A 21,412-nucleotide genomic window follows, 5' to 3' on the forward strand; every position below is an offset into this window, starting at 1 on the left:
TTCATAGATCATGTGAGCAGGGGACAGCGGATGGTTGGATTTTATCTTGCCATTCTTTGTCCGGGAAACGTTGATTTTGACCAAAAACCTTTCATCAAAGGTCCATATTTTTGTTTTTACTTGGTGATAGGAAAAGTTTAATTTTCTAAAGATATCATTGATAGAGGATTTTTCTTTTTCTTTTTTTTTTTGAGACGGAGTTTCGCTCTTGTTACCCAGGCTGGAGTGCAATGGGGCAATCTCGGCTCACTGCAACCTCCACCTCCTGGGTTCAAGCAATTCTCCGGCCTCAGCCTCCCGAGTGGCTGGGACTACAGGCATGCGCCACCATGCCCAGCTAATTTTTGTATTTTTAGTAGAGACGGGGTTTCACAATGTTGACCAGGATGGTCTCGATCTCTTGACCTTGTGATGCACCCACCTCAGCCTCCCAAAGTGCTGGGATTATAGGCGTGAGCCACCACGCCCAGGATTTTTCTTTTCCCTTTTTTTTTTTTTTTTTTTTTTTTTAAGACAGAGTGTCACTCTGTCACCAGGTGCCAGACTGGAGTGCAGTGGTGTGATCTTGGCTTACTGCAACCTCTGCCTCCCGGGTTCAAGCAGTTCTCCTGCCTCAGACTCCTGAGTAGCTGGGCGTGTATGCCACCACGCCCAGCTAATTTTTGTCTCTTGACCTTGTGATCCCCCGCCTCGGCCTCCCAAAGTGCTGGGATTAGAGGCGTGAGCCACTGTGCCTGACTGCAGGAGTTTTCTTGACCCTTTCATCAAGACGGGGTTTTGTGATAAGGGTACCCCATTTATTTGGCCTGCCATGCTCAACCCCTTGTGGGACGGAGCACATGAGTAAGGGAGTATGGGATCTGGCTGGCTATACTGGGAGCCAGCAGAAGCAGGCTCTGTGTGGGCCCCGTGGCAGTGCCCACATGAGGGTGCTTGCAACCCCCGGAGCCCTAGAGGGTGTGTTAGAATGCTCTCTTAGTCCTGCTGTCCGTGGACAGCAGTGTGCTGTCAGCTCAGTGGTACCCTTGCCTTGTCATGTGGGGTGACTGCCCTCTGCCAGTGAGGGCTAAGGGCCAGTGTGACAGCCTTTTCTGGGTACCCGCACCCAGTGGGTCCCAAGGTCTTTTCCAGCATCCAAGAAGAATGAGGTTGCTCCGACACTTGAAGGATGGTGAAGGCAGAGAATTGTATTAAGCGATGGAAATGGCTCTCAGCAGACATAGGAGCTGAAAAAGGGACAAGGGAACGGGATGGGCAGGTAATCTTCCCTCAAAGTCTCCCTGTCTCTGGCCAGCTGTTCCCTGAAGTCAAGCCATCTCTCCCAAGTTAAGCCATCTCTCCTCCAAAGTCCAGACATCTCTTTGAAGTCAGGTTGCCTCTGTCCAGTCACACCGCTTCTCTCCCTCCACCAACTGAATCTGGGGTTTTTATAGGCACAGGATGAGGGGGGCGAGGTGGGCTGTAGGCGGTTTTGGAAAAGGCAACATTTGATTGGTAAAAAAACGTTATTTATAAAAAACCAATTGGGAGAGAATGGGCAGACAGGGATAGAAGTTCTCACTTTGGTCTGCAGGCTTCATACTTTTCAGCGTGAAGGTCGAGTCTTGCTGGGGACCTGCCCCTGTCTGCCTAGGATTTTTCTGCCTCCTGTCTCTATCATTATGAGTACTTGACAGAGGATAGCAGCTGTGTGTGTGTAACAGTTTTCAAATGTCAAACTTATTTAGGTTTTAATTTTTTTTTTTTTAGTTTTTTTGAGACAGGGTCTCACTGTGTTATTCAGGCTGGAGTGCAGTGGTGCAATCTTGGCTTATTGCAACCTCTGTACCACCCTACCAGCTCAAGTGATCCTCCCACCACAGATGCATACCATCACACCTGGCTAATTTTTCTATTTTTTTTAATAGAGACTGGGTTTTGCCATGTTGCCCAAGCTGGTCTTGAACACCTGGGCTAAGGTGATCATCCTGTCTCTGCCCTGCAAAGTACTGGAATTACAGGCATGAGTCACTGTGCCCGGCCTCGTTTTAAATTTTCTTAAATCGTCCAAGTTGTTTACTAGTGATATCACAGCAATTGGCAGTTTTAATTCTATTTTTATTTCCTCATTAAGTATTTTGTAGTTTTGTGTACTGTTCGTTATTATGTTCCTTTATAGCAGGTTTTAAAAAATACTGACTTCCATAACAATACGTGTGTGTGTCAGAGAAAAATGTTTTCAGAAAGAAAATGGTTTAGGTTTCAAAATCCCCATGGGAATTGTTATAAAACAACAGTGAGGAGAAAAAACTCAACATGATTCAGATATCTTAACTAGATTGTTTTCAATTTAAATTTTTCCTGTTAGGTCTATTATTTTCTAAACAATAGAACACTCTGCTCTTCGAGTTTAGTTTAGGTTCAAAAGAGCAACCGAGTTTCTTTTTTTTTAAACTTGTAGTTTAAGCTTTTTCTTCTTTTCCCATTCAAGTACCAAATTAAATGTAGCCTTTTAGTTGACTTTTGCTTATTTTCATCCAGAATTCAATGAAAATTCTTCCAACTGAGCTAGAGCCATCGGATTCTTAAGCCACGTCCAGGAAAAGCTGTGGCAGTGAATCTAGGAATAGCACGTGAAAGAACATGTTCATTTCAGTCTTCGGGAATTGTCTGGGTCAGTGTTCCTAACTGTGGCTATTTAATGGGGCCCTGTTTCACGGGGAGCCACCCAAAGTAAGAGGCAAAAGAGTACAGGAATCAAAGGGCTCAGACTCTAGAGTGAGGCTGCCTGGGTATAAAACTCAATTTTTTTTACCTGTACTTTGTAGGAGAGGAAAGATTTCTTCTCTCACCTATCACTAGGTTCGTGGTTGAGGCCCCTGTAACAAAATCAGATTAATAAGAGAAAAGCGTACACAGTTATTTAATAGAAGCTTTACATGACACAGGAGCCTTCAGAAATAAAGATCCAAAGGAAGAGATAACTTGTGTATTTTTAAAATTAGGTTTGATAAAAAGTGACTGTCATGGAGAAGTGCAGTAGTAGGACAGAGGATGTGGCCTAATGGTAATAAACTGAGGGGACTCTTAGCAAGGCCTGTTTGTTCCAGTTCTTCTCTATGCCCTGTATCTTCACAGATAAGTACGTTTCTTTCCTCTGGGTAAAGGGAGGGTACCTGTCGAATGAGAGACCTGCTTCGGGGGAGAAGAACAGGAGGTCACAGGATGACCTTTCTAGGTTTTATCATCTGCAGGGAAGAAGGGCTATGGAAGGTGGGAGAGACTTTACTCCTTCTGCTGTTTGCTTAAATGCCAAGGTGCCATATTTTGGGATGTCCTGAATACTGTCAACTTTATGTATGTCTTTGGGCAGGTTAGGTTACTTAAGCCATCTAAACCTAAGGCTCAACTGTAAATGGGGATTAATCTTGGGATCTATTTCCTGGGGTTGTGAGGATGCAATGAGATAATGCACATGTGTTTACTTAATAAATGTTGGCTGTTGCGATCTTTATTCATGTTTTCAATACCTACATATTTATGGTTCACTTTGATCTTTTTTTTTTGGAGACGAAGTCTTACCCAGGCTGGAGTGCAGTGGTGCAATCTCTGCTCACTGCAACCTCTGCCTCCCAGGTTCAAGCGATTCTCCAGCCCCAGACTCCCATGGAGCTGGGATTACAGGTGCCTGCCACCACGCCCAGCTAAGTTTTGTATTTTTAGTAGATACAAGGTTTCATCATGTTGGCCAGCCTGGTCTCGAACTCCTGACCTCAAGTGATCCATCCATCCAAAGTGCTGGGATTACGGGTGTGAGTCACTGCGCCCAGCTGATCTTTTAATATTTAACTATTGGCTTTAGTAACTTTGTTTTTAAAATCTCCTGTTATGATAAATGTTAATTCATAAAAATTAAGTAACATGGTAAATACCATCATAAGCAAAGTCAAAAGACAAGTGACAAACTGGAGGAAATATATGTATTTGCAACTTGTAACATAGACAGAAAGGGTTCATTTCCCTCATATAAAAAGAACTACAACTCAATAAAAGAAGGGACACTTGGAAAGCCTTTTATGGTGATCTGTTTCCACTTAACTGTGCTACAGATGTTTCTAATGCATATTCTCAGAGTCTTCCAGGAAAATCCTAGATTGGAGAAGGGCTTGGGACACAGAGAGTTAGTCATTGTGAGGTAGCTGTGAGTGTATAAGCATACCTGAACTTGTCGTCGTTTTCCCTGTGAAATAGCTCCCTCTCAGAAATGTTCTGTTACTATCAGTGGTAGCCTCATACACACCCGTTTGACCCATCATCACTGATTTTTCCCATCTCCTTCTCATCCAGAAAGTCACCAAGGTGTTTCTATGTTTTTTTTTAATTTTTATTTTAGGTTTCGGGGTACATGTGAAGGTTTGTTACATAGGTAAACATGTGCCAGGGGTTTGTTGTGCATGTGATGACATCACCCAGATATTAAGCCCAGTCCCCAGTAGTTATCTTTTCTGCTACTCTCCCTCCTCCCACCCTCCACCCACAGGTAGACCCCAGTGTCTGTTGTTTCCTTCTTTGTGTTCATAAGTTCTTGTCATTTAGCTCTGGTCTGTGTTTCATTCATGGCTTCATTCATTCATTCACATCTGCTCCAGTCTTTCTAAGCCCACTGCCTGTTTGTAATTTAGACACTCAACATCACCCTCCTGACTGAACTATTACCATGGTCTCCTTTCTTTACTTTCTCTTGTTCCCTTCTCCAGTCAGCACAACACATCACACCCAGGTTAATCTCCCTAAAATGTGGTTTTCATCTCGGGCCACCAACCTACTCTAAAGCCTTCAGTGGTTCCCCATCATGTAGGATGAAGTCTAACTTGTGAATTTGACCCTCAGGTCCCCTAGACACCCTTAATCTGATTCTCCTTCCTCTGTCTGTCTCACTGCTTCACTCTAGGAACCTTCTAGACATCTAAACAGCCTGGTCCAGCCCACCAGGCCCATTAATGCCTGCAGGCTGCCCTCTCTCCTCTGTGTAATGCCCCATACTTGTCACGAGGCCCAGCACTGGTCTAGTCCAGGTTGCTTTCCTAGGTCCTCAGCCCTCAGCATCCTTTGTTTCCTTACCTTCTACTATGTTTATTGATGGCCTGTACCTCTCATCTCACACACTTAACCTTTACTGCCTATGTTGTTTTAGGTAAACTTTTTTCATTAAAATAGAACATACATACAGAAACGTACAGAAAAGTACACAGATCACAGAGCAAAGGACTCAGTGACTTTTCATAAGGTGGACACACCCAGGTCATCAGCATTTCCCTCCTCTGATATGCACTCTCCCTAATGAGAAGGTAAGCACTTGGGAGTCAGAACTGCTTCATGTGCCTCTTTTGCATGAAAATGCATAACATCAGGTGCACAACCATATTCCAGATCAGGAATGAAGCTAAGAAAGAGATCTAGGTTTTCACAAATAAGTAACATGTAGAAAGGTCCCCTGCCCACTTGATTTGAAGTAATATAATTTGGTGAGTCCTGTTTAGAAATTCCTATAGATTAGACCTTGAAATCCGGTCTAGACAAGTGCATATCATAGTTTTCTCTTTCCAGACTTGGGGATTACATAGACAGCTACAGCATTGGTTTTCATTGTCATTTTGTCCAACAGATATTTATCGATCAGATGCAGTCTACTAGATAATGTTACAGTGTATGGTAGGATCCAGTTTCTTCCTCTCTAGGGCTTATATTTTAGTGAGTCACTAGAAATAATTGACAGAACTAAAAGAAAGACTTAAGAATAAAGATACATTGGCAGGACACAGTGTCTCATGCTATAATCCCAGCACTTAGGGAGGCCAAGACAGGAGGATTGCTTGAGCCCAGGAGTTCAAGACCAGCTTGGGCAACATAGCGAGACCCTGTCTCTATTAACAAAATAAAGGAAAAGGAAAAAAACAAAGAGTAACGACATAACAGACCAGGCATGGTGGCTCATGCCTATAATCTCAGCACTTTGAGAGGCCAAGGCAGGCGAATAACTTGAGGTCAGAAGTTTGAGACCAGCCTGGACAATTTGGTGAAACCCCATCTCTACTGAAGAATACAAAAGTTATCTGGGTGTGGTGGCATATGCCTGTAATCCCAGCTACTTGGGAGACTGAGGGAGGAGAATCACTTGAACGTGGGAGGCGGAGATTGTGGTGAGCTGAGATCGCACCACTGCACTCCAGCCTGGGTGACAGAGTCTGTCTCAAAATAAAAAATAAAAAATTAAAAAAAAACAATAACTAAGCAGTAAGATAACTGAAAAATTGCTAGTAAATTACCTGTTACTAAATCATTGTAAACATATAGAGAGGACAAGAACAGAGGTAGGAAGGGCGACATGAAGATTGGCACTGGCACTAGGGATGTCTGGATGAGAGAGAAATCCATTAGTTGTGATATTATCAAAAGGTGTGAAAGAACATGGCGACTTACAAAGGTAAAATAAACCCACGGGTAATGATGGCAGGGAGATATTTAAAAACATCATAAGAAATACCATATTGCTATGGAAATACTAATTTTCCGTAGCACTTTACAGTTGACAAGGTACTTTTTATTTTTTTAAACCCTCCACAGTGAGCACACAGAGTACTTGTACTTGCTCTTTTTTTTTGTTGTTCGTTTGTGAGACAGTATTTTGCTCTTGTTGCCCAGGCTGGAGTGCAATGGTGTGATCTTGGCTCACCACAATCTCTGCCTCCTGGGTTCAAGTAATTCTTCTGCCTCAGCCTCCTGAGTAGCGGGGATTATAAGCATGTGCCACCACACCTGGCTAATTTTGTATTTTCAGTAGAGATGGGGTTTCTCCACGTTGATCAGGCTGGTCTCAAACTCCCAACCTCAGATGATCACTGCCTCGGCCTCCCAAAGTGCTGGGATTTCAGCCATGAGCCACCACGCCCAGCCTTGTACTTGCTCTTATTAGGTCTTTGCCCATTATGATCTTTTGACCGGTGGTAGTTGTTACAGTGGGCAGTATTTTCTACCCACGGTCACACAACTTCCATGTCCAGGCATACATTTAGAATCCAGCACTCTTTGCACAGCCTGCTCTTGCCTCAGTGGATGTGAGAATTTATGTTTAGTTAACTCTCTTCAATTTTTCTCTTACCTCATTGCAGTCACATCCCAGCTAACTTCATGACTGCTACATTTGCTCTTTCCTTAAACCTGGAGCAGGAGAATATCCCTGGCAGATCACACTGTCCGTAGGCCATCTGCATAAGGCAAAGTGAAGTCATGGGTAGGTCACTTGCAGCTCCTCACTGTGGCCTCCCGACTACTTGAAAACACAGGCACAAAGAGAAGGTAGAGAACCCACAGCCTGCCAATCCTTAAAAAGTAACTTGTTGAAAGAATGATGAGTTTCCTTTATATTGTCTTTTATTGCCTCCTTGGTTATAGCTTTTCTATACCTGGAAGGCTTCAGTTTGCAGAGCTATAAATCTGTCAGTCTTAGTGATGTGTCTTTCACTTCAAATTAATATTCAGCAAAGGGATTAGCAGATAACCATTTCAGGCTGAATTTCTTTACATAAAAGGGTGGATATGGTTTGAGCAGGCTGCCAAAGCCAGGAAGAGAAGTTAATTGTGTAAATCAATGCAGGCAGGAGCTGATCACCTTTCTGAAACACAAGACAATGCAGCACACAACCTCTAAATAGATCTTTGGGGTCAAGTTGATGTCATGTTGAAGAATCAATATTTACAGGGCTTTATAAAGTTAGCCTTTAATGAACCCTCAGGCATTTTGCTAGGCCATTAATTGCAGGAAGAGGAAAAGCAATGGTGGCCAAAGTCCATGTGTGTGGAGGTTGTATAAAAATAAGTGAAAAGACAGTCACTTGCCTATGTGCAAAGATCCACTCAAGCATCTTGGGTACGTGTATCACAGGGCTTTATTGGGGCCAGGCATGGTGGCTCATGCCTGTAATCTCCGTGCTTCACGAGGCTGAGATGGGAGGATTGCTTGAGTTCAGGAGTTGAGCCAGCAGTGAGTTATGATTACGCTACTGCAATCCAGGGCACTCCAGCCTGGGCAACAGAGTGAGAAACCCTATCTCTAAAACACAAAGGCTTTTTGGGATTGTACTGACATTTTAAGAAAGAGCAGTTCCTACATCCTAACAGAAGAAGGTACACTCTTTATTCTTTTGACACTCCTTATTCAGGCAGTATGGCTGCATTTTCCAGGGGTGAATTCTGATGTCATTTTGGGTTCTGCCTTATAAATGCGGTAATCACAAAGTTCAGTCCCTCTTGGAGTATGTATGGTTCATCCCTGCCTCTGACACACTTGAAAGCTTTTATAAAGTGCAGGATCATAGTAAAAAGTATTTATTTTAGGTTGCTGGCTTGAATTTACATTCAGTAAAGGTATGTGATCAGTAATCACTTGCACTTGTTCTGTTGGCAAGTGGAAGTGCCCCTTGGGTTGTTCTGTGCCTGTGGATGTTCTCTGCCCCTCAGCGGCTTGTCTGAATCACTTGTGAGTAAGGAGCCTTATCTTCTATTGATTTTAGTCAGCATTCCTAACAAATGGTGTTGATTAGGTAGAGGCGTATGTTACGTCAAATTTAACCCTGGTGCAACAAAACCGGGATCCCTGCATGGTCAGTAACGAAGTCAGAAGCAGCCTGGCCAGGCTGTGTGAGTCAGTGTTTGGCCACGGGGTTTTTGCTACAAGTTCTTGGTCATATCTGCTCAAGAGATGAATTTTGGATTTGAGTTTACAGAACCTCTTTCTCTGGTGCATTTGTCAGAGGAGACTTTAGAAGTAATCGGAGAGGAGAGCTGGCTGTTCTTTTCTCACTCCCACCCCCATCCCTCCTCTCCTGGATCATTATTCAGAGTAAACACTGAAAAGAAAAAGCATGAGACATTTGTTGGGATTGTTGTGGTTTGGTGTTTTTACAAGAGAAAATGATGTTTAATATTTTCATCTATACTTTAAACATTCATTCTGGGTTTTTATTCTTCCTTTTCAGTTGTTTGAGAACTTCTACTTTGGTTCCCTGAAGCTGAATTCAATTCATATCTCTCAGAGGTTCACAGTAGACAGCTTTGGAAACTACGCTTCCTGTGGGCAAATTGACTTCTCCTGAGGTGGATCTTGGAAGGCACTAGAAACTGAACATCCTCACCAGGTGCTGAAGAAAAGTGTCTTCGTTTTAATTGCCAAGCAGGGATGTGGACATTTGGATGGTGACTTTCCTGGGTGGTTCTCCATGGATTCACCATTGCCTCTAATGCTGTCTACAGCCGTCAAACTACCAGCCAAGATGGTGGTGGGCAAAAGGAGAACTTGTGCCTATAACCCTTAGTGTATTCTTTCTGGTTGTCTTCCTTTTAATTTTTAAATTCTGGTAAAATACTCATAAAACTTACTGTCTTTACCATTTTAAGCGCACAGTTCAACAACATTAACTGTTGATACATTCATAATGCTGTGCAGCCGTCACTGCCACCCATCTCCACAGGCTTCTCAGCTTGTACAACGGAAACTGTGCCCATTAAACAGTAATTCCCACTCTGCCCATCCCCCCGCAGCCACTGTTCTACTTTCTGTCTCTGTGGTTTTGAGTATTCTCAGTATCCCATAAGTGGAATCATAGTTACTTGTCTTTTTGTGACTGGCTTATTTCACTTAGCATAATGTCCTCAAGGTTCATCCATGTCATGTCAGGTGACAGGATTTCCTTCCTGTATTATACATATAATCGAATGTTCAGTTACATGTGTATACCACACTGTTTCTCCATCAGTGAACACTTGGCTTGCTTCTTTTTGACTATTGAAAGTGCTGTTACAGACACAGGTGTGCAAATATCTCTTTGAGACTCTGCTTTCAATTCCTTTACTACCCAGAATTTTATCTTTAACAAAATAACTATTAAAGGTTTTTGCCTTTCACTTTGCTTGGTTTATCATTTTCCTACCAAAGTTTGTCTTTTTTTTTTTGAGACAGAGTCTCACTTTGTTGCCCAGGCTGGAGTGCAGTGGCGCGATCTCAGCTCACTGCAACCTCCACCTCCCAGGTTCAAGTGATTCTCCTACCTCAGCCTCCCGAGTAGCTGGGACTACAGCTGCCTGCCACCACACCTGGCTAATCTTTGTATTTTTAGTAGAGATGGGGTTTCACCACATTGGCCAGGCTGGTCTCAAACTCCTGACCTTGTGATCCGCACGCCTTGGCCTCCCAAAGTGTTGGAATTAGAGGCGTGAGCCACTGCACCCCAGCCAAGGTTGTCCTCTTAATATTTGTTGGATTCCTGTTCCTTCACCCATCTCCACCTTCGTCTTCCCATGCCCCTGATAGAGTTGCAGTATTGTAGCTCTTTTCTGTTTACTTTTCAAGGCAGCAGCAAAACAAACTGATGGTATCAGCAGGACTGTGCAGAGTTCACTAGAAGAATGTCAGCCCCAGGAGGCACTCACTCCTTCCTCACCACGGACCAGCAGAGGGAGTGGGTATTCCCAGCAGTTGCATCCATCCTTCCAGGGTGAATGCTGGGGAGCCTGAGCCTCCCACTCCTCCCTCCTCAATTCTTCCTCTCTCCATGTCCTCTCCTTCCTTATTCTTATCTTGATTCTTCCTTTCTTTCTATTCTTTAAGTCTGCTTCTTAACTTTGTGCCAAGTCGCTACATTGTGAGGACTGTCTAACACTGAGATTTATTATTAGGACTGCACAATCACTTGTCAATAAATGAATGTTTAAAGTAATGGTTTTCCTGTTAGTATGATCACATAGTTTGAATTTGACCCCCTTCCTATGTTGGGATACAATGTTGCCCTCACTTATTCACCAGCATAGCTTGATCATTCATGCAGGATTTACATACTAGCACCTGCAAGGCTGATTTTTTTTTTCCCAGAAGGCCTCTTTTTTTCTATTGGATATTCATTTTCTATATAAACTGAGATTTTACCTCACCTCAGATTGTTAGATGGCACTTGGGAATGTGCTCCAGGGATAGTGCTGAATTATGAAGCCGACTGTGGAGTTTATGCCCCATCTCATCATGGTGTGCCTGCACTCTCTCATTGGTGTCTTTCTGACAAGCCACTGGGCAACCTCAGCCAGGAAGTAAATGTCACTTCTTTTGGAGGGTATCTGAGACTTAAGACTTATGTTTGTAGGAGTTTTTTTTTTTTAAGTTTTGTCTTTGGAAAATTTAGCTCTGTATATTGAATACTATTTTTTTTTTTTTTTTTTTTGGATACAGGGTCTCACTCTGTCACCCTCTCTGGAGTGCAGTGGCACAATCACAGCTCACTGCAGCCTTGACCTCCTGGGCTCAAGCTGTCCTCTGACCTCAGCCTACCGAGTAGCTGGGACTAAAGGTGGGCACCACCATGTCTGGCTACTTAAAAAAATTTTTTTTTGTGGAGATGGGATTTCACTGTGTTGCCCAGGCAGACCTCAAACTCCTGGGCTCAAGCCATCCTCCCACTTTGGCCTCCCAAAGTGTTAGGATTACAGGTGTGAGCCACCACACAGGGCCCAAATACCAAATTGTAAATAGAAGTGGAAATTGTGTTATTGAGAATTTAGTGATTACTCTTCCCTAATAAGACTTAAGTAATTCTTCGCAAGTTGTTTGCCTTTTTCCCTCTCATTCTCTCACAAGTTGTACAGTAGGGTTTTCCAGAGTCTCCGTGACGGGACAGCGTCATCACTCAGGGGTTCATGGAATGTGCACTTTTGTATTTTTGTGTTCTCTAGAGTTAGTTTTGTAAGTTGGTAGATATTGGTAGAATTGGAACTTTTTTAAATTAAAAATTTTTTAAATTTTTCCTTTTCGTTCACATGCTGTGATAGACAGAGTTAAAATGTTCTTTGGGCTGGGCACAGTAGCTCAGATCAGTAATCCCAGCACTTTGGGAGGCTGAGGTGGGTGGATCACAGGATCAGGAGTTCAAGATCAGCCTGGCCAGCACAGTGAAACCCCATCTCTACGAAAAATACAAAAAAATACATAAAAATTAGCTGGGTGTGGTGGCACGTGTCTGTAATCCCAGCTACTTGGGAGGCTGAGGCAGGAAAATTGCTTGAACCAGAACCCAGGAGGTGGACGTTGCAGTGAGCTGAGATTGCACCACTGAACTCCAGCCTGAGCTACAGAGTGAGACTCTGTCTTAAAAAAAAAAAAAAAAAAATTCATGAAGTCTGTATTCCAGTTTTGGGGACAGCGTAGCTCGTAGGAAATACAGTTTTCATTGCTGTTGTGGAAGAGGGAGTAAACAGATAGTTTCGATGTGAACTTTCATGAGAAAGCAAAATGGTAGAGAGTAACAACATTAAAAGGGTTAGAGCTAGGGTTAGAAAAGAATTTTTCTAGATGCAGACTTCCTCTCACCAGATGATAATGGGGTAAATGTTGGAGGACTTGCTGCTGCTGTGCTTGCAATCAAACCTTCCTTCATGTTACCATTTTGTAATTCATTCTACACTGAAATAGTTCATTGTACCTAACACTGCTCAGCCAGCTTTTGAGGCACTGACTTCACCCTCAATTCCTTTAAGAGGAAGAGGGAAAAAAATCTCTCACTTGCTATTTCACAGGATTTGTGAATTGTTATACATGGAACTTTGTTATGGAGAGTAATTTTTACTTTAGACACATTATAAATGTTACTTACAATGATTATTTTTAAAGTGAGCTCTAGATTTTCCTAAACTGGGCATTGAGTAGAATCCAGCATCGTAATAATTCAGATTTGGTTCCGGTGTGCCCTTGCACTGTGCTGGAGCTTCTGTCCCTGAGCTCAGGGGAACCCAGCGGCACTAGAGGTGTATTGAGTTGAGTCGGTGGAGTATCCACCTGTCGGCTTCCATCTTGATACCACAGGGAGCATGAATGTTCAAGCCCATGCTGCTAGAAGTGAGGAAAGTGGCTGCTGTTACGGTTTTTATTAAAAGCTTTTTTTTTTTTTTTTTGGTAAAATGTCCTTTAAACAAAGACAAGTTTACTTTGTGAAAAATCATCAAGCTTATGCTTTGTGCTTTTGTCAGTGTGTGTTATACTTCAATTCAAATGGGAGGCTGAAACCAGAGGTTCACTTGAACCCAGGAGTTCAAGACCAGCATGGGCAAACTAGCAAGACCCCGTCTCTATAAAAAAATGAATAAATAATAAATTACTCCCTGTACATTTAAACATATATCAAATGTGAGAAGTTAAGAAATTTTTCACAAATAACAGCTAATATTAGTGGAGTGCTCACATTTGTCATTTATTTTTACATCTTTTCAACAGCCCACTTAAGTAGGTATTATTATCCTCATTTTACAAACTGAGACTTAACAAGGTAAATGAATTTTTCTTAAAGTTGGAGGCAGTGGCTCACACCTGTAATCCCAGCGCTTTAGGGAGGCAAGAGGATCACTTAAGCCCAGGAGTTCAACACCAGCCTGGGCAACATGGTGACACCCTGTCTCTACAAAAGAAAATCAGCCAGGCATGGTGGCATGCGACTCTATTTCCAGCCACTTCAAAGGCCGAAGTGGGATCAGTTGAGCCCAGGAGGGCAAGGCTGCAGTGAGCCATGCTCACATCACTGCATTCCAGCCTAGGTGATAGTGAGACCCTGTCTCAAAAAAAAAAAAATTGCCTTAAGTCATAAAGCTTATACCAGCAGCTCTCAGTGTGGCCTTTGGACTTCTAGGAGTCCCCAGGAACCTTTTAGGGGATGTCTACGAGGAGGTCCAAACTGTTTTCATACAAATACTAAGGTGCTATGTGCCTTTTTAACTCATTCTCTCATGAGTGTTCAGTGGAGTTTTCCAGAGGCTCTGTGACATGGTGACATCACCCTGATGGTTAGTGGAATGTGTGAGTGTGTACATTTGTGTTCTAGAATATTGTAAATTTGTAGGTTTAGGGTATAAATATATGTATTTTCAGAGATTAACTCAGTTTGCTGTGAGTGCTTCTACTGTGCTCTTACTAGCTATTTTCATTTGTACCTGCTGCTGTGGGCTGAGTCATGACCACCCAAATCTACATGTCGAATCTCTAACTCCTAGTACCTCGGAATGTGACTGTTTATTTGGGGATTGGGCTTTTACTGGGGTGATTAGGTTAAAATGAGGCTGTTAGGGTCAGCCCTAATCCAGTCCGTCTGGTGTCTTTACAAGAAGAGCGAATTTGGACACACTGAGGACACAGCAGGAAGGCAGCCATCCTGCAAGCCGAGAAGCGAGGGCTCAGGAGAAACCAAACCTACCAACAGCTTGATCTTAAACCCCAAGACTCCAGAACTGTGAGAAAATAATTGTCTGTTGTTGAAGCCACCCAGTCCGTGGTACTTTGTTACGGCAGCCTCAGTGACAGATACACTTCCTGTAATGCAGAAGCTTATGTGAGACTCTGCCCATCTTCTTCTGAGCCAGACAGTAAAGAGATATGTAAAAATGTAAAACAGTGCCACTCTCTTACTAACTGGGGGGAGGGGTAGAGACAGTTGTTTTTCATAAACTATTCTGTTAAATATGAAATGGGTACCTTCTTATTTTAAAATGTTTAAATTCTTAGTTCGATTTTCAAATACAGTAAGTATATATGTATGGGTATATATAAATATATAACTAAAATAAACAAAAGTTCTTTGGGGTCTTCAGTAATTTTTTTAGTGTTAAGGGCTCCAGATTCCAGAAAGTTGGAGAATAGCCACAATACTACACTTCCAAATGGGATCCTATTATATATGATCTTGTATAACGAGCTTTTCTCACCCAGCAATACATAGTGGATCACATTGGTTTTAATGGATACAGGTCTACATCATTATTTTTAATGTCTGCACACTAGTCTGTTACAGGTATGTTTTATCCTTTAACTAGGTAGTTCCTGGCTAATGGACATTTAGCTGGTTTCCAGGTTGGGCTATTATGAACAATCCTGGATTCAGTCATCTTTGTGCATTTATGTTTTTGTGCTTGTAGGGTCATCTAGAAATGGAATTAAATGGGTTTTAAGATGTATTCAATTTGGGTTTCTTACTAGAAAACTAAAGTTTCTCTTTCTCCATTTTATAATTGCTAAATATTAAGTGCAAACAGAAAAATGTGTAAAATATATGTACCACTCAACACATATACCTAGAGGCTCCTCATGTTTGGGGCCATTGTTTTGAAAAGGCTGACCTGCCAGTAATTCTTATAAAAATTAGGAAAACCAGGCTGGGTGTGGTGGCTCATGCCTGTAATCCCAGCACTTTGGGAGGCCGAGGCAGGAGAATCACTTGAACTTGGGAGGCAGAGGTTTCAGTGAGCCGAGATTGTGCCGCTGTACTCCAGCATGGGTGACAGAGCGAGACTCTGTCTAAAAAAGAATAAAAAGGAAAACCTTTTCTTTTTATTCTTTTTTGTTTTCTTTTGAGAGTCTCACTCTGTTTCTCCAGCTGGAGTGCAGTGGCACGATCCTAGTTCAGTGCAGCCTTGAACTCCCAGGCTCAAGCATCCTCTTTGCATCAGCCTCTGAGTAACTGGAACCGCAGGCACGTGCAGCCTGGCTAATTTTTTTTTCATTTTGTATAAAGATAGGATCTTGCTGTGTTGCTCGAGCTGGTCTGGAGCTCCTAGGCTCAAGCCATCCTCCTGCCTCTTGGCCTCCTAAAGTGCTGAGATTACAGGTGTGAGTCAGCACACCTGGCCCTTTTTTTTCCCCTCTTTTTAAACTAAAACTATGGGCCATTTCCTACAACTTTTACACCAGTCATCTGGAAATTTGGGTTCTTCTTCCTAAATAGCATTACTATTGGCTTAACTAATGGGACTGAACTGTTGTTGATTAGCTTTCGACACAGGGCTAGTATTGATCCAGCCTGAAGGTGCTACAGAAAGGCAAATCCCACTGGGGAAGCTACCTGGAACTGTGGGAGCCATTTTAACCCCCAGAGTCTGGAGACAGCTATTGTCATTGATGGGCATCTTGACAGCACCTTTCTAAACTCTATTCAGCAACTTTGGTAACTCTAGAAGCCCCTAAGATATAACAGGAATGGGAGAGCTATGGTATCTGGTACCTGTCTCCTCAGTGCCTTAGAGATAAATAGTTAGCTTTGCTAAAAACAAGAAACCAACAAACAAAAAAAAACCTAGGACTGTAGGACTGAGATGGTGGAAAAGATGGCAAATTTTGGTAAATCTTCAGAACTACGGGACACCATAGCCTTGTCTTCCCAATCAGAGGGAAGGTTAACTTTTTAAAAAATGCCCATTATGTCCAGATACTTAGTATGTAATTTTGCTTTTGTTTTACAGCAATTTTAATGGTGGTATTACCATTAATTTTAGATAGAAAATAGGTAATTGCTCAAGCATTCAGCCAGTAAACCCATGGGATATGATCCCCAGTCTCCATGACAGCAAGCCGTGCTCTCTCACTGTACAGCACCAGGACACACCCAGGAAGAATGCTTTATTGCTGTGAGATGAAGATGCCAATGGCCAGGGCCTCACTGCAGCGCCACCACTAAATCCAACAGCAAAGGGAACAAGAAAACACGGAAAGGGAGCTATTGTTTTCTGTTTTCCCAGCGGGACTCAAGCCTGAGCCACTGAGGCATTCAGAGTTCCCAGACAGGCCCGATTCAGGGTGACAAGGAACCTTGTCAGCTGTGTTTTTTCCTACTAATTAAGATCATGTTTATAAGATCATTGCCTTTTAAATTTTATTGTTTTAGATCACAGCAGCTAAGTTTATTTATTTTTTTATTTTTATAAAAACACAATCTAGGGCTTGGGTCCCAAAAGTTCACTACGTTTTGTCTCATCAGATGACCTCTTTCCTCTTTAACGTATTTGAAATGTAAACCTCTCCCCATTTCTGCTGTGATCCTGGGACTGTGGCCAGCCTCCAGCCTTACCCACTGGCATGCCAACATTTAAATCTACAGGCAATAAGAAGGGTCATGATTTTAACAAAACCAGAAACACCTCAAACAAAACCAGCACTCCCCCCCTACACACACACACCCCCCTTCGCGGTTCCCCAGTGGCTTATTCAAACTAACTTGAAGTCAAAAAACCATAAGTAAATACGCCTTTTTCAAATTTGCAGCCTCCAAGGCAGATGAAATGGTCAGACATTTGCCTTTTAGGGTTGTCCTAGAAGAGCTAACAAAAGGGGTGACAGCCCCTAAACAGCTGCTTGGGGAGGAGGACATCTGCCTCTATTTCACCAGCCACTCAGTGCTGAGGCCTTGCCTTGCTAAACGTGGAGCCGCTGGGGAGCAATGGTGCTGAGCAGCCAGTTGTTATACGGCTTTTGTCTTAACGAAGCCACCCATTACGGTAGAGCTATAACTCGCAGGAAGCCAGCTGTCAGGGCTGTGGCGCAGGCCCCTCTGGGTGGGAGGCAAGGGGGGAAAAACAGTGTCTGGCCAAATTCCCTTTCTGACACCTGAGCCTGCCTGGCTTTGTAACCGGAGAGTTTTGCGCCCTCTTCCCCATCCCATCTTCCCCAGGGAGATCCTGGGGCCCTTTGTGCTCTCCATCCTTGGAGCGAACTCAGGGACATCTCGGGATTCTGATTTCCTGGTCTGAACTCCCTGTGTGCCATGCTGGGCTGGGCCCCGCTGCGGCTGGCTGGCGTTTGGCGCTCTCATCCAGCGAGCGCTTCCCTTTGAAATCTACCCACTCTCTCTCTCTTTTTTTTTAAACCAGGTATGATGATGTCAAACGTGATGCTGATGCTACAGTTACAGCCCCTGCTGGCGCAGCCTCTCTGATTCTCTCTCCCTCTCCGCGGCCAGTGCTGGGCTTTTTCAGACAAGTGCATCTCCTAACCAGGTCACATTTCAGCGGCGACCCACTCTCCGTCAGTCACCAGAGGCAGACCGCGGGAGGAGGGTTGAGGACAGCCGCGTGCGCTTCTCCAGCAGCAGGGTGGGAGAAAGGACATTAAAATACTGCAGAAGTCAGGACCCCCCAGTTCGAACCCGGACCACGATGTGCGCCCCGGGCTGCGGGCGGCTGGTGCTGCCACTGCTGCTCCTCGCTGCGGCAGCCCTGGCTGAAGGCGACGCCAAGGGGCTGAAGGAGGGTGAGACCCCCGGCAATTTCATGGAGGACGAGCAATGGCTGTCGTCCATCTCGCAATACAGCGGCAAGATTAAGCACTGGAACCGCTTCCGAGACGTAAGTCCGCAGGGCTGCCAGGGCAGAGGCCCCGGGTTGCGGTTCGGGGAGGAAGCTCCGGGGTCTGCGAGAGAGGCTGCCAAACATCGCAGTCCGAGGCTCCGCAGCCCGGCCAGCTAATTACCCGGAGAGTAAACAGCACGGTGGAGAGCACAGCCCAGTGCCCCTCCCCTGTCCCTGCGGCCCGGGCCGGCGGCCCTGGGACCCCCAGCCCCATGACCCCAGCCCACACCCGCCCGACGCTCGGGGGCGCGCGCTTCGGGGTCTCCCCTGCGCTCCGGGAGCGGGAAGGGGTGGGGGCGCAGGGCGGTATCCGGACTCCGGCTGCGGCTGGACCCCCGATCCGCTCCCCCGCTACCCTGTGCGAGCCGCCCCCGGGCCTGCCCCAGCCGCGGGATTGCTGCAGGCTGCACATACGGGGCACTGCAGCACCGGCAGGTCTGGGTGGGGCCGGCGGGGAGGGTGGCATCGGCTCGCGCGGTGCCCTCCGTTCCCACCGTGGGCTTTGCAGGAGAACAGCAGGGGACTGGAGCGTGGCCGGGGCTCTGGGTCGGGGGGTCCCAGCAACCCTCCTAGGCGAGATGGTGGAAGGCGTGTCCTTACGGGGCGCGGAGGGGTGGGGGCGGGCAGCGACGGGGAGAAGATGCCCGAGGCCGCCCCAGGGTGGCCACTGGAGCCAGGGCTGGGGTCCCCGTGCAGAGGGGAGCTCGAGGACCCAGGTGGGTTTTCCCAGACCAACCTTTCAGGGGGAAACCCAGCCCGGAGCGAGGGGAGCAGCTCGGAGCCGGAAGAAGGCACCCGACCCGGTGGGCTTGAGAAGCCGGGGAGAGCCCAGAAGCTGGGTCTGGGGGCCCCCCGGCGGGCACCGCCCGAACTCCAGCGTAACCTTGAGCCAAACTCTACGAGGTGGGGGCGGGGGGTGGAGAGCGGCGGCTGCGGCACTTTGTTTACCGGCACCTGTGGATCAGAGGGGAAGTCGCAGGCGGCGGCCCGGCAGGGGCCAGCTTCTTCCTCCCGGCCTGTCCGGGTTGGGGACTGGGGAAGCAGGGGTGAGGCAGAGCTGGTGGAGGGTGTGGCTGGACCCCGAGAATGTTGGGGATGCTGTGGGGGATGGGGCCGGATGCGCTAGAGGCGATGCTGGCTGCTCCTGGCGACCTGGTGCTCACCTCCGCCCTGACCCCAGGAAACCTCTTCTAGGACCCCGGTCCTTCCTCCTCCTTCCCCAGATTCCCTTGTCGGACCCACCCAGTATAATGCAGGCCACACCACGACCGTTCCCGTTTTCTCTTAAACTGTGTGCATCCACAAGTTCCTTGGAAATTTGTTTAAAACACACATGCTTCCTAGGCTATCCAGCCAAATGATGGGAAGAGGCAGAGATTTGGATCTTTTTGTTATCCTCAGACAAGTGACTGTTTCTCCCCAAAGTCAAACTGGCAGGTTGTAATTCACGGAGGAACAGCAGGAACCACGGGTAGCCAAGTCTCCAGGCTGAGTGGCCGGGGGCCCCCGATGGGCTGCTCATCTCCGCCTTCGCCCCACTCGCGACCCATCCAGCCGCAGGAGCCTGGAGCCCCGCGAGGGCTTCCCGAGGCACCTGCAGGCCTGGCGCAGATGAGCCGCAGTCTCCTGCCGCTGCCTGGGAAGCAGCCCGGCCATAGCAGCGAGGAGGCGGTAGCAGGCTGGCCCACCCGGAATCCATGTGTCACTGGCCTAGGCCTCCCTCTGACTCGCTGGCTGTTTGATCTGCCAAAATGGGACCAGTGAAGGTCAGAGGGAAAAGAAATGCTTAATCAGAACAGGAAAGATTTAAAAATAAAAGATCCCTCCCCACTTCCCTTCTTCCACCTGCTTCCAATAGCCAGCTCGGTGGGTGAGAATAAATGATTTACTGCTTGACCCCATGGCACTGGGCTGCCCACCTGTCTCCCTGTATTGGTGCCAACTACTTCCCCTTCCTCCCAGGCTCATCAGAAGAAAGGCACTACATTTGAAAGTCTTCAGGACTTGCCGTATAAGATTCACCGGAAAGCTTTAGGGAGTGTGTTGATTTTGGTAGCCTCAGGCTTTTGTAGGGCAGATGTCCTCTAAAACCCCACTTAAGGTGGCCCTGGCTGCCAGCGGACAGGGTCAGGGAGAGAAGTAGGACAAAGAAGGCTGGGCAGGAGGGCCTGGCCCTGGGGATCTGTTGACAGCCTCTGCAGAAAGGCAGGAAGGAGGCTGCTAGCTCAGAGCCACTGTATTGCATAACTCTAGGGGTATCACAATAGGAATGGTGCCCCCTGAAGTTCTGCAGTGCACAGACAGTACACAGGGACCCACTTGGCACTAGATACTCATCCCTCTTCTGCCAGAAGAAGCCCCACTTCCCCCCTAAGGGCTGAAGGCACTCTAACTGGGCCCGGTAGCAATGGGCTTTCTATTTACATCAGCCCAGCTCTTTGGAAAATAGGCTCCTTGGTTCCTCAAAGGAGAGGTGGGAATTTTATTTGAACCCCTAAGGGGTTGCTAGGTTGAAATGGGACCTTGTTCATAATCAATCCCAAAATGGCACAGGGCACCCCATTTGCCTGGTAGGGTGGAGGCAAGCAGGAGGAATGGGATACTCTTGGGGAACGGGATTGGGAAGGAAATGCCTCAGTAAACAGTGTGGATGGAACTGGAAGGGGAAGTTGAGGGAATTACGTTGAAAGGATCAGGAGAAGGAAGAAGAGCAAGAAAACTTGGGGAGTTGTTTCAGTTTGGAATTGGTCAGAGCTGGTCGAGAGGGAGTGCAGCTTAGCGTCTCTCTGAGCACCAGGATTACAGGGAAGGCAGGATTTACCAACTGAGTAATCCTCCCCTCCAGTGGGCTCAGGGCTCTCACAGCCTGTGCCTGGGTAGATCTCTTCTAATGCTGAGTGCCTGGCTGCCAGGGAGGAGGGAATTCCTGGCAGAGGAGCGGGGAGGTTGTGGACTCCACCTGGCTCCCTAGCCCATAGATTTAATTGGGCCCTGCCCTGGCAGTGCTGGGCTTTTCCAAGCCCTGCTCCCCGATGTTTCTACCTCCCAATTCACTTCCTGCACAAGTGGGTGGAATTTAATGCAGGTCTTTGGAACAGGTCTAGGACCTTGAGGGATGGACACTTGGAGGAGACAGGCCCATTACACAGCATTCTTCAGGGCAGATTCCTCAGAGCTTGGCTACAAAGAACCAACTGTTCTCTTTCTTCTTAGCTCTTCTGTACTTTGTACTCCA

At 46.1% G+C, this 21,412-nt stretch overlaps 2 protein-coding genes across 7 annotated transcripts in view; both read left to right on the forward strand.

The window, feature by feature from the left end:
- The window catches only part of ASCC1 (activating signal cointegrator 1 complex subunit 1), a 176,816-nt gene extending 166,068 nt beyond the window's left edge, over nucleotides 1–10,748 (forward strand). For 5 of the 6 annotated variants that reach the window (XM_078345628.1, XM_054242939.2, XM_035268034.3 and 2 more), the window contains one exon: nucleotides 9,015–10,748. In XM_078345628.1, the coding sequence (XP_078201754.1) occupies nucleotides 9,015–9,131 (117 nt within the window). In that variant the 3' untranslated portion in view covers nucleotides 9,132–10,748. The remainder of the gene's footprint in view (nucleotides 1–9,014) is intronic. The other variant, XR_004731955.3, reaches the window with a different exon arrangement.
- A 7,015-nt stretch (nucleotides 10,749–17,763) lies between these two features.
- The window catches only part of SPOCK2 (SPARC (osteonectin), cwcv and kazal like domains proteoglycan 2), a 29,972-nt gene continuing 26,323 nt past the window's right edge, over nucleotides 17,764–21,412 (forward strand). The window contains exon 1 of the mRNA XM_035268039.3: nucleotides 17,764–18,174. Within this exon, the coding sequence (XP_035123930.1) occupies nucleotides 17,986–18,174 (189 nt within the window). The 5' untranslated portion in view covers nucleotides 17,764–17,985. The remainder of the gene's footprint in view (nucleotides 18,175–21,412) is intronic.

This window comes from Callithrix jacchus, chromosome 12 (assembly GCF_049354715.1).
Source record: "Callithrix jacchus isolate 240 chromosome 12, calJac240_pri, whole genome shotgun sequence".
Taxonomy (NCBI): Eukaryota; Metazoa; Chordata; class Mammalia; order Primates; family Cebidae; genus Callithrix; species Callithrix jacchus.